Consider the following 15,331-nt stretch of genomic DNA (forward strand, 5'->3'; position numbering starts at 1 on the left):
GCAATTTTTGTTGTATTATATCTCTGAAATGTAAAATTGTTTATACAAATGAGATATTTAGATTTTTAAAGCTGTGTAGATCTAAACACTGGAAACCCAGACTTCAACAAATGTTGACATCTGTTAATAAAAAGAAAATAAAACTTATCTGATATTACAATGAGAACATGCACAGTTCTTTCAAATCTGGTTTAATTTACTAGAGACAAAATGAAGATGATGAAATGAGAAACCAATTTACTATTTAAGTTCGGTTTGTTTTTCCTATGACCATTATTAAAAAGTTGGTAGCAGTTACTGAGGTCTAAACTAGTTTGTCAAGAACATCAGTTTAGGTTTATCAGTTAAGAATTTTCCTTTTTTCTGTTATGGCAACACTTACTAATAATCTGTGAACTCTTAACTGATAGAAATTGTGAATTAACAAAACTGACAATAGCATTTGTAAAATTCAACCATATAAATTGCAAAAAGGTGTCAATAATTCTGATCAGCACTGAATTTCAACTTTTACTGACATAAAAACTTTTTAACAGTACTGATAATGATAAGGCAGCCAAACAACAGACACCACTTAAAACTTTAAGACTCTGGACAGGAAATGGAAGATGATGATTAAAGACATATCAAAAGATTTTGTGAGATTGTAAGCATAGGCTCCGTCTGACATTTTTTTATCAAGTATAAATCAGCCACACATTTTATGGTGTTAATGCTTGCGTGACCTTTTCTCATTTGTCAGAACTGCGACCTACCCAGCAGGACTTAATAATTACAAGCTCACAAGTCTTTTTCACTTTTAAACATATGTGAACCTTTTCTCAAGGTCCATCTTTAAGGGAATGTGTGGGCAATCAAAACAAACATATCCAAAAATAACAATATTTTGGTTGTATTCACCCGCCAATAGACACTGTCCATGCACTGCATGTAATTGCTACTACTCATTTTCAAACTGAGCCCTGAGGCCTATACACTTGTGATGGATTGGCATTTACGAATTGAATGTAGGCAAAAGGCATTTCACTCAGTAATCATTCTCAAATCCTAATCATTAATCTAAAAAAACAGAGAGAAAATACAACAAAAAAAGTCAAAATCAATTTGTCATTTTAATATGTGACACTGAAAATGATATTTCTAGATTTTGACCGTCATGGCAAAATATCTTAAATGGTAAAAGCAGGCTATATTCATCTGGAAAGACAATCAAGTATCAGAATAATTGTGATTGAAGAAAACAAAACTGTGATATTGATTTAAAAACAAGACAGTAAAAAAGGAAAATATATACCATCCAGCAATAGATCTTAATGCAAGAAAGAAAAAAAAAAACAATTCCATTTCCAATAGAACCAACACTCTGTCCACTTAACGCACTGATAAATATATTCACGTCTTTATATATAAAAATGTTGGGGACAGACAAATTCAAACAAATTTTTACAACAAGGACAAAACCATGAAAATTTAGTCTCTGACAACTCAGATTCACAAATAAGAAAACCAAACATAAATCTGATGAAGCATTCTTTTATCCCTGACGCAAGACAGAAATACAGGGGTCATTGCACTTCTTGTAGTCCAATGAATGTGATGGGCACGACAACCATAGTTATAGCCAGTGCAGCACCCCGATACATCTGCACCACTTCTCTGATCCCCACTGAGAGAAAAACGAGAGCAGCAGGAAATAAAAGAAACTTGTGCAAAAGTGCTTCCTGCATCCCATACATCTGCCACCAAACTCCCCAACCCTTAACGTGTGGCTTCCTTCTGTGCAGGCAAAAACTTGGTCTTTTTCTCTGTACTGGAAAGCAGTGCTCACTGGCTACAGTACAGAAAATTCAGTGTAATCACTTGCGCATATATGTATAGGTGGGATGTGGACATTTGCTATTAAATTGATCAGGATATTGTAAAACCCCCTTCCCAAATGTTGTTCTGCCCTAGCTATTAAGTAGCTTGTCATTCATCTTTTCCAATAACCCCATACATCCCCTGTCAGCTCAGTATACATCCCTTCAGCTTCGGGAACACCAACCTGCATCAGTGCCATGGAACAATCACTTCATCCTCAGCCGGGATGAATTGAGCCATGAATCGGTTGCATGCTTATTGCTATAAAGACACTCGGAGAGGAAAAAAGGCTAGCGATTGTTTTGCAAGTTATCGTGCAAGTAGTTTAATAAGATTTGCACACATCTCAAAGAACTCAATGGTGTGGCTTCCTGGTCGAGGGACGGACACGTTGTCCCCCCCTCCTGTTGAGTCCACGGATGAGGTCAACGATGAAGCTACGGAGCCCTCTGCTGCCTTGGTTGGGTGCACAATACTAGATGTAGGTGGAGCGTCAGCCCCATCTACATCGTTCTTAATAGTGGTGCGGTAGTTGCCCACAGACCCAGAGCGGAGAGGGGTAGCAGTCCCAGATTTTGTCTCCAACATATCATCTAAGTAATAGAAGACAAAAAATGTTTTCTACACTATTCACATACAAAATAACACACAAACTGTTATGTCATTCCAGATCAATGCCTTGGATCTCATTCTATGTGGTATTTAAAAAGTTTCAAATTTTTACTTGGTTAACACCACAGAAATAAAACATCTCAACAATCAGCTTTTACATTTCTACACAATAAGGTTTTGATTTCATTGTCAAATTCAATCAGCCCCCCATTTCTTAAAGCATGTGACTGACTTTGCTACAGCCTGAAGTCAAAATTTAGTTTCATACCCTTTATACAGCATTCCTGTGCTACAACAATGGCGCATAACAGCACTCTTATCTCATATTTTCCTTTGAGGTACCGCTGAGCGCCTACACAGACTGTGCATAAACCCTAGCCCTCAACCCCGAGTCAATCATTTATGAAGTCTGCACTGACGCCGTGTACCACAGGACAGAATCCAGGTAAACACTACCTAGATACAAGGAGCTGAATTCCGGGTTTACCAGAATGTCTTGTCAGTATTAACAGGTTATAAACTGTGTTTAAGTGGCATGAGTCCAGTTTGATCCCTCTATTTGTGTTTTTCCACACACATTTTAGTAAATTAAACTGACACAACTGTGGAATTAAAACTTACCATCTATGCTACGGAAGTCAAGGAGGTAGGTTCTACTGTCCACCTGGTACAGTTGAAGGCTCATCTTGGTTTGCATCCCAGTAATAGGATTCTTCCTTCTCACACGTAAATAATATGGGTTCACAACCTGAAAAAGTTATGAAGGGTGAAGAAACAATGACTCTATAAAGCTTCTTATTTTAAGTGCTCTGATATAATAAATTAGCATGATCTCAACTTTGCTTACTGATAATATATGAGACCCCACTTCATTTTACACCATCTTAACTACAACACATGAAGCACCATTTTAAGTGTATTTTCTCCTTATGCTGCCCACATCGAGTTCCTTCCTTACCTTCCACTCATAATCCAGCTGTTTCATGGCACGGCACACCTCTGACATTATGTCATTGGGTCTACTCTGACTGCGGATACCAAGGTGCCACTTGGCCCTTCTAACACCCTGGTGCTTGGACTTCTGGGGGTTCAATTCGTCCAGTGTGTGCCGAGGCCTGGGAGGAGTCTCCGCAACGAGGAAGGGTACACGCTCAGGGTGGGGCTTGATAATGCCAGCCACAGCTGCACCAGATGAGGTCAGGTGCTGGTCGTCTAGAAAAGAGTCGGGAGGGCTGGACGCCAGGTAGAAATCCTTGGCTTCACTCATGATGCGACGATTGTCAATGATGAGGTGGTAGGCCACGGCCAGTGGGTCCTGATGGTTGCGACTGTATATGCAGGCCAGGACCTCCTCCTCAGTGCACTCAAACTTCTCACATACCTCCTTCAGGGCCTCATCATCAATCATGTTGTTGCTATAGGAGGGGTCCTCCGGGAACAAGTACTTAGGTAGGTCCTGTTTGAACCACTCATCCTCTCTGTGGGGGGAGACATTATTTTGGTAGTAACAAACTAACAAGACCTTTAGTCTTCAAAAAGACAATGTACTCTATAATCTAGACAAAAAGAGACAAGATGTTCATAGCAACAGTTTAATTTTGTAATTAATCTCATCCAGCTCACCGGATCTCTCTGATAGTGGCTCTTTTCATGGGGTCCACCTGCAGCATGTGTTTTAGGAGGCTTATCACTGAAGGGTTCAAATACTGGGGGGTGAAAAAGATCCCATCACAAATCTTCTTAAAGAGTGTTGGCACATGGTCGTCATCAAAGGGAAGTGTCCCACACAACAAGGCATAGAGAATGACCCCACTGCTCCAGATATCCACCTCTGGACCAGCATATAACCTGAAGAATTAAAAAAAAAAAAATCATGAAAGCAATGTTTTACTAGGTTTTACTAGTACAGTAACATGTCCTAGTATCATAATGGGGGATTGCGCATTGTTAATATCTAATGATGAAAAGAATGACATTACCTTCCTGAGATGACCTCAGGAGCAGCATAGTTTGGAGAACCACAGCTTGTTCGCAGGAATTCTCCATCTGACATCATGTTCGACAAACCTGCACAGCATTTTACACCATTACAACACTAACATGTATTTCGAACACCTGGATTGGAATAATAACATTTGGATCACTATTTTGATGGCATGGCTTGAGTTGGGGTTTTATAGCTGTTCCTTAACTTAAACATTTATCTGTCATTTCAAAGTAAAATTTCACAATTTATTTAGTCTTATTTTCTAAATAATACAGTGCAATTAATGCTAGCTTCTATCTTTTTCTCTCTCAGCAAAAGAGTCACAGAGAAATAAAACAGAGCAGCGACAAACAAAAATAAATCGTCCAAGGCTTTGTGTGTATTTCTTGTGATGTTTAATGTACTTCCTTTGACATACAACATTTGAAAAGCTGATTTCTGAAGCCTAGATTGCTTACTTCCATCATTATTAGCTGTCAGTTAGTCAGATCCTTGCATATAAACACTACACAACCCTATAAGAAGTCCTAGTACGTTTAATTTAGAGCTACTGAAAGAAGCCCTGTACCACTGTTTCTCTACCTGTTGCATTAGAATAATGTCACCTGCTGAGACTCCTCAGTTTAGGACTAATCACACTTACCAAAGTCAGCAATCTTGGCATTCATGTGTGCATCAAGCAGCACATTTTCAGGCTTGAGGTCTCGGTGCACCACCATGTGTCTGTGGCAGTAGTCTACCGCTGAAATAATCTGCTGGAACAGCCGGCGACTCTCCTTTTCATCCAACTGCCAAAGCAGAAGCGATCTGTTAGGTATGATCTTCTCTGACACTTAGTTAGCACATCACAGCTGACTAAGCAGCACTTTGTTATGTTTTGATATCTTCTCCTATCGCTGTTGGTCTTTAGTTCACACGGTTCAATAATTACTGCATCTGCATCAAAGGCTGGCAGTTACACCAAGCACATAATGCCCTTCTATCCTCAGGTCCCCTAACTGAGTATAAAGTACACAACATCTGCAGCATATGATAAGACAGAAAGAGTGAAAGGAAAAGTGGGACATCAGACTATAAGACATTTCACAGTATCAGTTGATTACCTTTCCATTTTTGCAGATGTAGTCGAAGAGCTCTCCTCCTGAGACATACTCCATCACCATGAAGATATCTGTAGGGGTGCTTATAACCTGATACCTGCAGTAGTGAGCACAAAGTTAAAAACATGGGGATCATCAACAAGTAGATTATATAAGTCAAATATAGCCAGTTATAATTTATCATTTTATCAAAGAAACAAGTCGCAAAGAATACAGAAGAAAACAAAGGAAAATCCGAATGTTTGATTTTTCATTTCCTGGATTTTACTGTGGAATATTGTAGTAATGTGAAAAGTGGACAGAGGACATGTGTTTGTGTTCTCAGTGTTTCACTAAAACCAACACAAAACCCATCTCGGCCCATGACGTGTGAGGCTCTATCTCTGGCAAAATGGCAGAGCTTAACAATGTAACTGAAACATAATATATTTCTGCCTTAATGTTACGGAAATACTCCTTTCATAAAAGTACTGTATGACATACTTTACAAGCCTGTTTTTCATTGCATAATCTCATGCATGCGCTCTCTCTCCCTTGCTCTCAGTTGCTCAGTATTACGGAAATGTTCAAAATTGTGTTTAAATGTCATTAACGTTTAAAAAAAAAAAAAAAAAAAAAAAAAAAAAGACAATACCCTACTCTAAAAGCAATGCCTAAACCCCTCTCAACCCAGGCCAGAAGGAGCCTCCGCATTCATTATCATTATTATTTGGGGAGAAAAAAATTGTTTGTTCGTCCATTTGGTTTGGTATATTTGCAAAATCTGCTAATCAAACTAAATAATCAGACAAAGACAAAACTGTCATATGTGGCATGAATTGAAGCACTAAATTAGTATTAAATCCATCTGCTGATTTTAAGCAAACCTTCACTTATTTCACTTAGTTGCTTAAATTAAACAAACTACATGTGTTATTGATTACTGTCTATCTTTTCAGTCCATGGCTTAGGGAATTCTTGTAACTTGGTATCAGCACTGTCATATATCACAACTTCATCTATTACACTACAACGGCGGTGTGGCTACACTTGCATATAATCACATTTTTCACCATGTTTATCATTTTCAAAACAAGCAGCTAAGCTTGATAAGCTACCAGAACAAATGAAATTCCTGTCTGCTTCACAGAAACCACACTGCAACTTCTGCAACCACTCCAACTCTGAAGCCACACAACAGCAGCACAGTAATGAGAAGGTGACAGAGTTCAGTATGAAACTTTATTCCTTTGCTCACCAAGAGCTATCTTCAGCAGTGGAAAGCAATGCCAGTTTTACCTCTTATTTTGCCTCTATTTCTATCACTTCTTTTCGTCTATTGAGGTTAGCATGCTAACCAGCTAGCCCCAGTCTTGCCAGACATAGCGCTGCTCAGAGGGCGTATTATTATCTCTTGTATTAACCTCTTGTATAAACACAATGATGGCTGAAGCTCTTGGCAAGCAACAACCCCCATCACCCTCTCCCAGCAAGAAACCATGCTCAGCAGCAGAGAATAGATACAAATAGCCCCTTTAAGATATTGTAGGAAAACATACTGTCTGTTTTATCTTCACTCCACTAGCATCAGTCCATCAATTACAAAACAACCCCATTTGTCTGAAGGTAAAAGCAATAGTTTCAGGTCTAGTCTACACAAACAAATGCATCTTAAAGTCTAAATTACCAAAATTTCATCAGATAAGATGTTGACTAAATGCTCACCTCCTGTTGTCAGTTGTTACAAACATTCTGCAAACAAGATGAAGCAGTATTCTGTTACATTGCTCCATTTGTCTTAACTAGACATGATGCAGATTAGACACGCTGTGCTGTTCCCTCTGCCTCAATGTTTGTGCACTCTTTCCAAGATGGCATCTCTATCCTTCTCTCTCTCTCTCTCACACACACAAAACAGTGTTTACATTCTTCTGCATGCATGACATGCAGCTGGTATTTCTGGAAATTAGCCACTCCTGCTGGTCAGTTTAATGACCCCTTAACTGTGTCCTTGCAGCCTGTGGACATTCATGTACCAGGCAGGAAGTACCTCCATAATTTTCTAATCATGTAGATCAGCAACAGTGTACGACCATGACATTTTTATGTCACCAAACACAGTGTTTATTTCAGGCTAGTAGTGCTTGCTATCACTGCTTGATGCACCTGGGCACTAAAGCAACAACAGCGTAATATCAGCTCAGTTCATAAATGTAAATTTAAACAATGCCTCATTCAAAATTTCGCAGCTATTTAACTACCTGCATCAACGCATGCAGGTGTAATGCTATAAACAATTTGAAACAAGACAGGTAATGTGTTTGCTTTGACAAATAAAATTTGGAGTGACAATTATCCTATGCTGAAATACGACTGCACTACGCATACCCACATAAATACATAGTGAACACAAGTTCAGTAATTACTTAACTTAAAAAGAAGAGGTCACACAGCAAGGCATGACAGAAGACAATGACAAAGCACTTTTGTACATTGAAATGAAAGGTCACCAGGGGGATAAACAAAACAGGCAATAATGTAGAATGGGCAGAGTACTGATGGGAGAGGAGACTGGGTCAGACAGATATTGTCCTAGATGAATGTATTCTAAAACACACCATTAAAGTCTGGAAATAGCTCAGTGGGTGGCATTAATGTGGTGGCCAGGGGATTATAGAGCAGCGAGCAGGGTGTAATCTAGGACTTACAGTTTAATTATGTGAGGATGCCTAAAAAGCTTGAGGTTCTGGATCTCCCGGCGAATCTTTCCCACCACATCCAAACTACGGATCTTCTGCCTGTTCAAAATCTTCACCGCCACTTGGTGCTTGGTCAGCTCATGTTGGCCCACTGCAGGATTAAAAGGATGAGAGCACATGAATGATACCAATTACAATCCAGAATATATCAAATATGAAAAATCCCACAATTAAAGGAGATAATATGATAGAACAATGCAAAACCACTGTCCCTATGAGGGGGGAAAAAACCTTGTATCATAAATATGCCAACTTTTCAAGAAAAGCATTTATGCTTTACACCGGCATTAACTGATTTTTTTTTTTTACATTTGGAGCCAGCATAAACAAGCTGTACACAAAACACTGACCTATAAAGTTAATATGGGGAACTTGTTAGCAAACAGTTCTTACACATTCAGTTGACACAGAGAAACATTAACATTCATTCATTGTGCTTCTGTCTACTGGATAGATTTAGGACTAATATTCACCCTGCTTTTGGCTCAGGTCTGGTCTCACTCAGCTCCTGAGGAAAATATCTGACTCTAAAAGGTATAAACTGTTTCACTGTGCACTACCTAGTTGCTAACTTTGAACGTTTGATGTTTAGGGCTTGATAGTGTGGCATTATACAGTGCTTTTACAAATGTTTTTTTTCTGGAAAAAGCTGCCAGTTGTACCTGGAAATGACAGTGGGAGAACCAATCAACAAACAAACAGTAAAGTTGCAAGTAAGAAAACCAAAACAATGAAAACCAAGAAAAAGCTTCACAGAGATGAGCGGAAATATAGAGTTGAGTGATAATTATCTCTGTTTTTTTTTTTTTTATTACAAGTGACCCTTTGAATATGAGATATTGATTTGAAAGCCACTGCATAACACTGATATATCTATGCAGCTCTAGCCACATACACAAGACACAAAATGTTAACTTGATGCAGCAAAAAAAAAAAAAAAAAAAAATCTGTACAACTTGTTTTTGGACATGGTTTAGCTAGTGGCCTCTAAAGGGAGTTTTAAAACAAAAGATGTGATCCTTCAGTTGAGGAAAATATCCGTAGCTTATGTTGCCCAGCACAGCAACAGCGGCAGCCAGGAGGAAGGTATGCAAACATAACCAAAACATGTCAGTACAAACCTACCCTACAGAGAAACATACGATAACGATAACATCTGAATGGATAGTCTGAAGACAGTACCCTTGCACATAGGAGTTAGTAAACAGCTGCTACTGATACATCAGTTGTGCTTGTAGTAAACTATTAACCAAGTCTGGAATATTCAAGACCATAATCACAGAGCGAAACCTCCAGTGTGCTGTGGTCCCCCCTTCCTTTCAACAACCACACACACACACACACACACACACAACAAGAGTGCAGGGAGATGACTCATTGGGAATTAACTGACAGTAAACAAAGCTAGGAGTCCTTTTTTTGGAGAGGGTCCTGTTTGCCTGGTGGTTCACTTGGGTATATTAGGGCTTAATTATATGCTCCGTGAATACAAAAGCCATTGTGGTGGAACCAATGACTATATACAGTCATCAGGGGAACAGAAAGCAGCCTACAGAAAATGTTTTAGTCGTTTAACTACCGTATTAGCCCATAAGAAAGACAAACAATGTGGAAAAAAGACAATGTTTTCTGAAATCCAACAGGTTCTTTTTAGTCAAATACGTGTCAAAAGCTGCATATTGACATATTAAGTGTACCGCCCTCTGGACTGACAACACTGGGCGTAGATTCGGCTGGGTTTCCCCAACTCCCTCCCAACACACCTAAAAGCATTACAGTTGCTTCTACATGATGACAAATACAAGTCACAAGGAGGGAGAGTTGAGGCCAGATGTAATGTTTAGTTGCACAACTTTAATATATTGTGTTTAAAAGAGGAGAGAAGACCCAGCTAGAGCGACCATCAGTCAAGGTTTTACTTCCCGGTGTCTATCTTGACAGGCGACTTGTGGCTCTCTGGCTAGCTCACAACGCAACCGACGCTAACTGAAATATCTGCGGCTTAATGAAAGCTAGTGTCATAAAACCTGCGATATAAGGCCGTGGATGGCAACTGCAGCTCCATCCAGAAAACGTCATGTTAGTCAAAAACAAGTTGAGATTAACTACGGGGACAACAAGTGTGCTACCTTCCTGGCGTTGCGACAAGTTAGCCTTCATAGCAGGCTAAATTAGCAGCTAGGCTAACAGCTCTCACTGCCACCATTTTCACTTGGCAGGATGCACAAACGCCAAGACAGTCAGACATACCTTTAACCTTTCCAAACGTCCCAACTCCAAGTGTGTCTCCGAGAATGTAATGTCCAATTTTAACTCTTCCTTCATGTTTAGCTTTTTCCGTCGCCATCTTCCCGCAGTGGCCTTGCAGCGAGGTTAGCAAGCTGCGGGCAGAGATGGACCGAACTCGGCTGTGCGCGTCTCCACTCCAGCGGCTCAGCTCCGTGCAGAGGGTGGGAGGCGCCCCGGCTCCTGTGCGATTCGTCAACAGCGTAGGCGACGTAGTATGTCGCCTTCAAATGCTGTCAGTAAACTCCCAAATCAGGCCACGGTTTCTCATCTAGCTGCTTATAACTTAAAATGAGTTTAATGAAAATCTGGTTCAACAATGTGGCTCAATTTAAAATGTGCGCCACGCCCAAACACACAATCTTGTTTGCAACGCTTCCTAAAATAAATATATCTTGGGTTGGTCTTCGAATGGTCACAGATAGTGCACAGTATATTTCCAGTGCCCTGATGATCACAGAATAAATTAATCTTGTTCAACTCATTATGTTATTTAAATGTCACTGGGATGACATGAATCTTTTGTATGTCTTTCTGTTAACCTGCTATGGTGACAGAAAACAGCCCTTGTGAGGATCCACAAAACCTAACACGAAGCTGTGAAGATAAAACATTTTTCTAAAACATTTTTCTGTAAATTAAAACAGCATTCAATGTGTTAAAGTAATTACCATCCTGTACAAGTATAACGTGCATTTGCTTTATTTCAAATACATTTTAGAAGACGATTTTTAATCATGTTGAAATTAACTGCAACTTCACTAAAGCAGCACTGAAAAGTTCCCAGACCACCATAAAATCACCACTTGTCCAAACCTGATCTTCCATGTACTATGAATGTGCACTTGTTCTCAAACTGATGGGCTTGCGTGTGTTTTCCACAACTAAAAAGCAGAGCAAACCAGACCAAACCAGACTGAGAAGACCTTGTTGGTGTAAATCTGTTATTGAAGGTGCCAGATTAGAATGGCTGTCAACATGTGTCTCAATAAGGCCCAAATGAGAAGCAAATTGTTTATTTGCATAGCTGAATACACAGTTGTTGGACAGACAACCAGCCAAATGATGACGCCTCAGTAGGCGACCTTTATCCTAGACACATTACTCATTTCCTAGATTTTGTGCAATGCATTACATTACACACCCAATTAGCTGTGCACTATTAGTGTCAGATATTCAGCCAAAGCAATTGCTCTCTCACCTGTCCCACTAATCTCATTTCTTGCCTTTAATGTCATCAATATTTTGACGCTTAACCACAAAACTTCGTTATGTGATTCCAGTGGGATAGGTTACTGTACCAATCATTCAAAATTACAAAGGATAATTGTGTATGAAGATAGGTGCTGCCAGTAGAGTCAAATGTAATGTGCAGGTGGCTTGAGAGCAGAGTTGTAGCTCTGTATCAAGAATGAAGCAGACAAACTCTGTAGAAACACGACTGCTGAACCATACAATATCAAATGCAGGCTTCGGCTTTTATATATTGGTTGAACATTTCTTCATGCCATACTAACTTCTATTCTATTGTAGGAACCCATTCAAGGGTAGGAAAGGCAAAGGAGATGGAACATTTCATGGGAATCTAGAGTTGTAAGGACGCTCATCTACCTCAAGGGACTAACATTTTGCACACTTTTAGTTTTCATGGGAACGGGAATTTAGGAAAATTGTGCTTATTCAAGTTACAACAAGGAAAGAGAGACTGAGAGAAGAAAGAAAGACCTATAAACTATTTATGATAGAATATGTAACTGATCGTATACAGTAGACTTCCATGGTGGTATTTCATTTGGTGATCGACAGAAAGTTATTACGAACGCAGGTGTTTGTCAGTCTACCATCTAATTTCTTAAATGAATATCTCGCTGAGACATAATTTGACAAAACCAGATCGCCTCTGACATGTGAGACGGATGTGAACAGCCTGCAGTCCTGCTCCTTGTGTTTGTTTGCAGATGTCACTTGTCTTTGTCCTGCGTTGGTCTCGGTTGCTCCACTTGTGAGTTGTGAACAAAACAGGAGCAGAAAGTGCAAAGCGAAAGCAGCTGCGCGTTGAGTTGTGTAGTCTCAGTGATGATTCTTGACTCTGAACAGAGCCGCTCTTACTGTACCTCATGACGCGAGGGACTTGGAATCCTCACAGACACTTTGTGAATAACAATGAACTGGTTGGGATGTGAGGAGCCGCTCAGTGACAATAATGGACGGCTGAATTTGTGACTACATTGTGATGAATGGTATTGAACTCCCTCAACCAGCATTAAATCATTTCCCAAAAGCTCAACCTAATGGACCTCAAAGGACATTTTTAACAACTTTTTGCAAACCCAAAGTATAACTGACACTACAGGCTGAACAAATACATGTCTCACTCAGTCAGTGAGTGATTATTAAAGAAAGAATGGCCTGGTCAACAGTTACCATGACTCCCTTTAGACATCCTGCAGGAATTAACAGTTAGTCCCAAAAGTCCTTGTATGGTTCTGTATACTTGTGTGTGTGCGCTGCTGTTCTCTGCTCTCTGTGTGCACTTTGAGATTAAGAAGATAGTGATTTACATTAAAAGTTTTATACATAGTCTCCCAGTTTCAGAGCACATGAAGTCCTTGGGAAGTTCAACACAGTAAACAGTAAATATAATCACGTATGTTTAGTTCTGGTTCTGTTCTTTTTTACCAGGTGGACATTTGAGTTGTGATGGCTGCGACTTAGTTTCTTTGCCTTCTTGTTAGCTGTACACATTTGAACAGCCCAGCACAGATGTGATCAACCAAAGTCCTCTCAGTGGGGACATCTTGTGGTTGCTTTTGGGTCTTGCAGGTGAAATTAGTCTCCTGTGAAGTGTGGAAGTGGTTGGTTGCTCTTGTTCGCTGCTCAGTAAAACAAGTGAATGAGTTACTTAGGATGACAAGAGCTACTCAGTAACAGTGAATACAAAATCCCTTGGTATAAAGTAACTGCATGGATCAGATACTGCTACATATCCTGTTTCAGTGTATTTTGCATTTACTATAGAAAGTAGGTCAAAGGTTAAATGGGTTAGTTATCAGGCATGGATTGTTTGTATTTAGTCTAGGTGACAATTTAAGGCTTCATACAACAACAACAAACAAAATTATTAGGAAAAATGAGATAGACCAACATATGCAGAGAAATACTCTTTCTATGAGATAAATAAATGAGGTGGCAGTGAGGCAAAAGCACGGTTTTTGAACATGTTGTCATCATTAAGCAATTTCTTTTTCCAAGATGTGTCATTTTCTTTTGAACTACAGCCTACAAACCAACCCAGTTTCTGGTTGTTAGTCCAGGTATAGTACAGTATATAATAGTGTAACCTATGATGTAGTGAAGTGTAGCAGTATTATTTTTGCACATTTAACTATTTGCTCTTTGAAGTCCAAGACCAAAATAGCAGGGTAGCCGACATCATTGAGACGACATAATGAGATCATCGTTGGGTTTTTTCAAGAACTGTGCTGCCACAAAGCCCATAATGTTTTCACAGGCTGAGTAGATGAGTAAACTGAGCTTCAGGTGTAATATCAGTGAATGGCCCTGTGAAATAAGGCAGATGTTTTTATACTTCATTTTATTGTTTATTCTTTTATATTTTTATACCTCTCTATCAGAATAATTATGTCCATTCAGAAAAGGCGTATATTATTATGAGCTGTTGTTGTATTTAAATTTGTAATTGTATTAAATTGCTGATGATGATCTTAAAAAAAGCCCCTCAGCTCAAGCTGGATTGAAGCACGATCATATCACCAGTCTGAGGAAGATGGTGTCGGATTTTCCACTAAAAGGAAATTTCACTTATCAGACTCATGGAGAAAATGGTCCATCTCCTTTACCATGAATCCATTTAAGGTGGAGCTTCACCTCCAGTTTGTTGACGGGTCTATCACTTTCTTATTACCAGTCAAATATCTCACTCATCTTGACTTTGACTGACCAGTAGATGGAGGTGTCACTGCAGGAGAGGAGATAAGGAGGAGGATGCCCTGCAGCTTTACATTCATTATTTCCATGTCAGCATCTGACAGTTAGTTATGAAGGCTGCAGAATGATACGGCTTTTGAATCAAGGGTCTTGACCCAGCAATAACCAGCAATTGATCAAGATGAATCACAACAAGTGAGTCAGTCAGTGACGAGGACAAACTGGGTATATGCTAAGCTGACACACTGACAGAAATAATAGCTGGTGTGACAGAGAAGACAGTGAGGCGGTGAAATTAGGAACAGTGCTGAGAGAAGCCTGCGTGTGGCAGCACCACACCAGATAATGTAATGAGACATTCTTTCAAACAGCCTGACACACAACTGGACAAAAACACTGAAAAAAGGCACAATGATGTTGCTAATTACAGAAAAGACAGTAGATAAAACTAGACCTAACATGGATCCTGGGATCAGTGTCATCACCATTAGCTGTATGTTTCTTTTTTTCATTGTGCAACTTTTATTTCCTCCACTGTGCCTACATAAGCTCCTGGCAGTTTATTACATGGGACAGTGATTATCGTTTTAATTACAGGGGTGCTTATTATAATCCTGCTGGATTCGCATGTTAGCATGCTTGTTAAAGTATTGCTTATTATCCTCTCTCTACACTATTCTCCACCCATGCAACTGCTCTCCAAATGAAATACAACACACGTGGCCTTTCAAATGGGAAAATAAGACACAATCGAGCCCGTTTAAGGGACCGTTTGCACTAGCAGCTATTTACTTCTGCAC

At 39.6% G+C, this 15,331-nt stretch overlaps 1 protein-coding gene across 1 annotated transcript; it reads right to left on the reverse strand.

Annotated features, from left to right (window-relative positions):
• Positions 1-105: 105 nt before the first annotated feature.
• Positions 106-10,791, reverse strand: prkaa1 (protein kinase, AMP-activated, alpha 1 catalytic subunit). Its single transcript, XM_071466057.1, has 9 exons — positions 10,548-10,791; positions 8,247-8,388; positions 5,563-5,656; positions 5,103-5,247; positions 4,452-4,539; positions 4,096-4,320; positions 3,431-3,950; positions 3,094-3,220; positions 106-2,453 (listed from the first exon to the last, which is right to left on the reverse strand). Exons 1-9 carry the CDS (start codon positions 10,642-10,644, stop codon positions 2,170-2,172), a joined length of 1,722 nt encoding a protein of 573 aa, XP_071322158.1. The 5' UTR covers positions 10,645-10,791; the 3' UTR covers positions 106-2,169.
• Between the last annotated feature and the right edge of the window lie 4,540 nt (positions 10,792-15,331).

This window comes from Trachinotus anak, unplaced genomic scaffold (assembly GCF_046630095.1).
Source record: "Trachinotus anak isolate AG129_WGS33_773 ecotype Australia unplaced genomic scaffold, CSIRO_AGI_Tana_v1 ptg000028l, whole genome shotgun sequence".
Classification (NCBI taxonomy): Eukaryota; Metazoa; Chordata; class Actinopteri; order Carangiformes; family Carangidae; genus Trachinotus; species Trachinotus anak.

Bases quoted from the DNA above. Each gene is read 5' to 3' on its own strand.
- prkaa1 (XM_071466057.1), bottom strand. From the start codon at position 10,644: ATGGCGACGGAAAAAGCTAAACATGAAGGAAGAGTTAAAATTGGACAT. The intron at 5,657-8,246 runs GTAAGTCCTAGA...TCACTACTGCAG, and splicing joins CATCCTCACATAATTAAACT to GTATCAGGTTATAAGCACCC. The intron at 4,540-5,102 runs GTAAGTGTGATT...AATGCTGTGCAG, and splicing joins TGCCAAGATTGCTGACTTTG to GTTTGTCGAACATGATGTCA.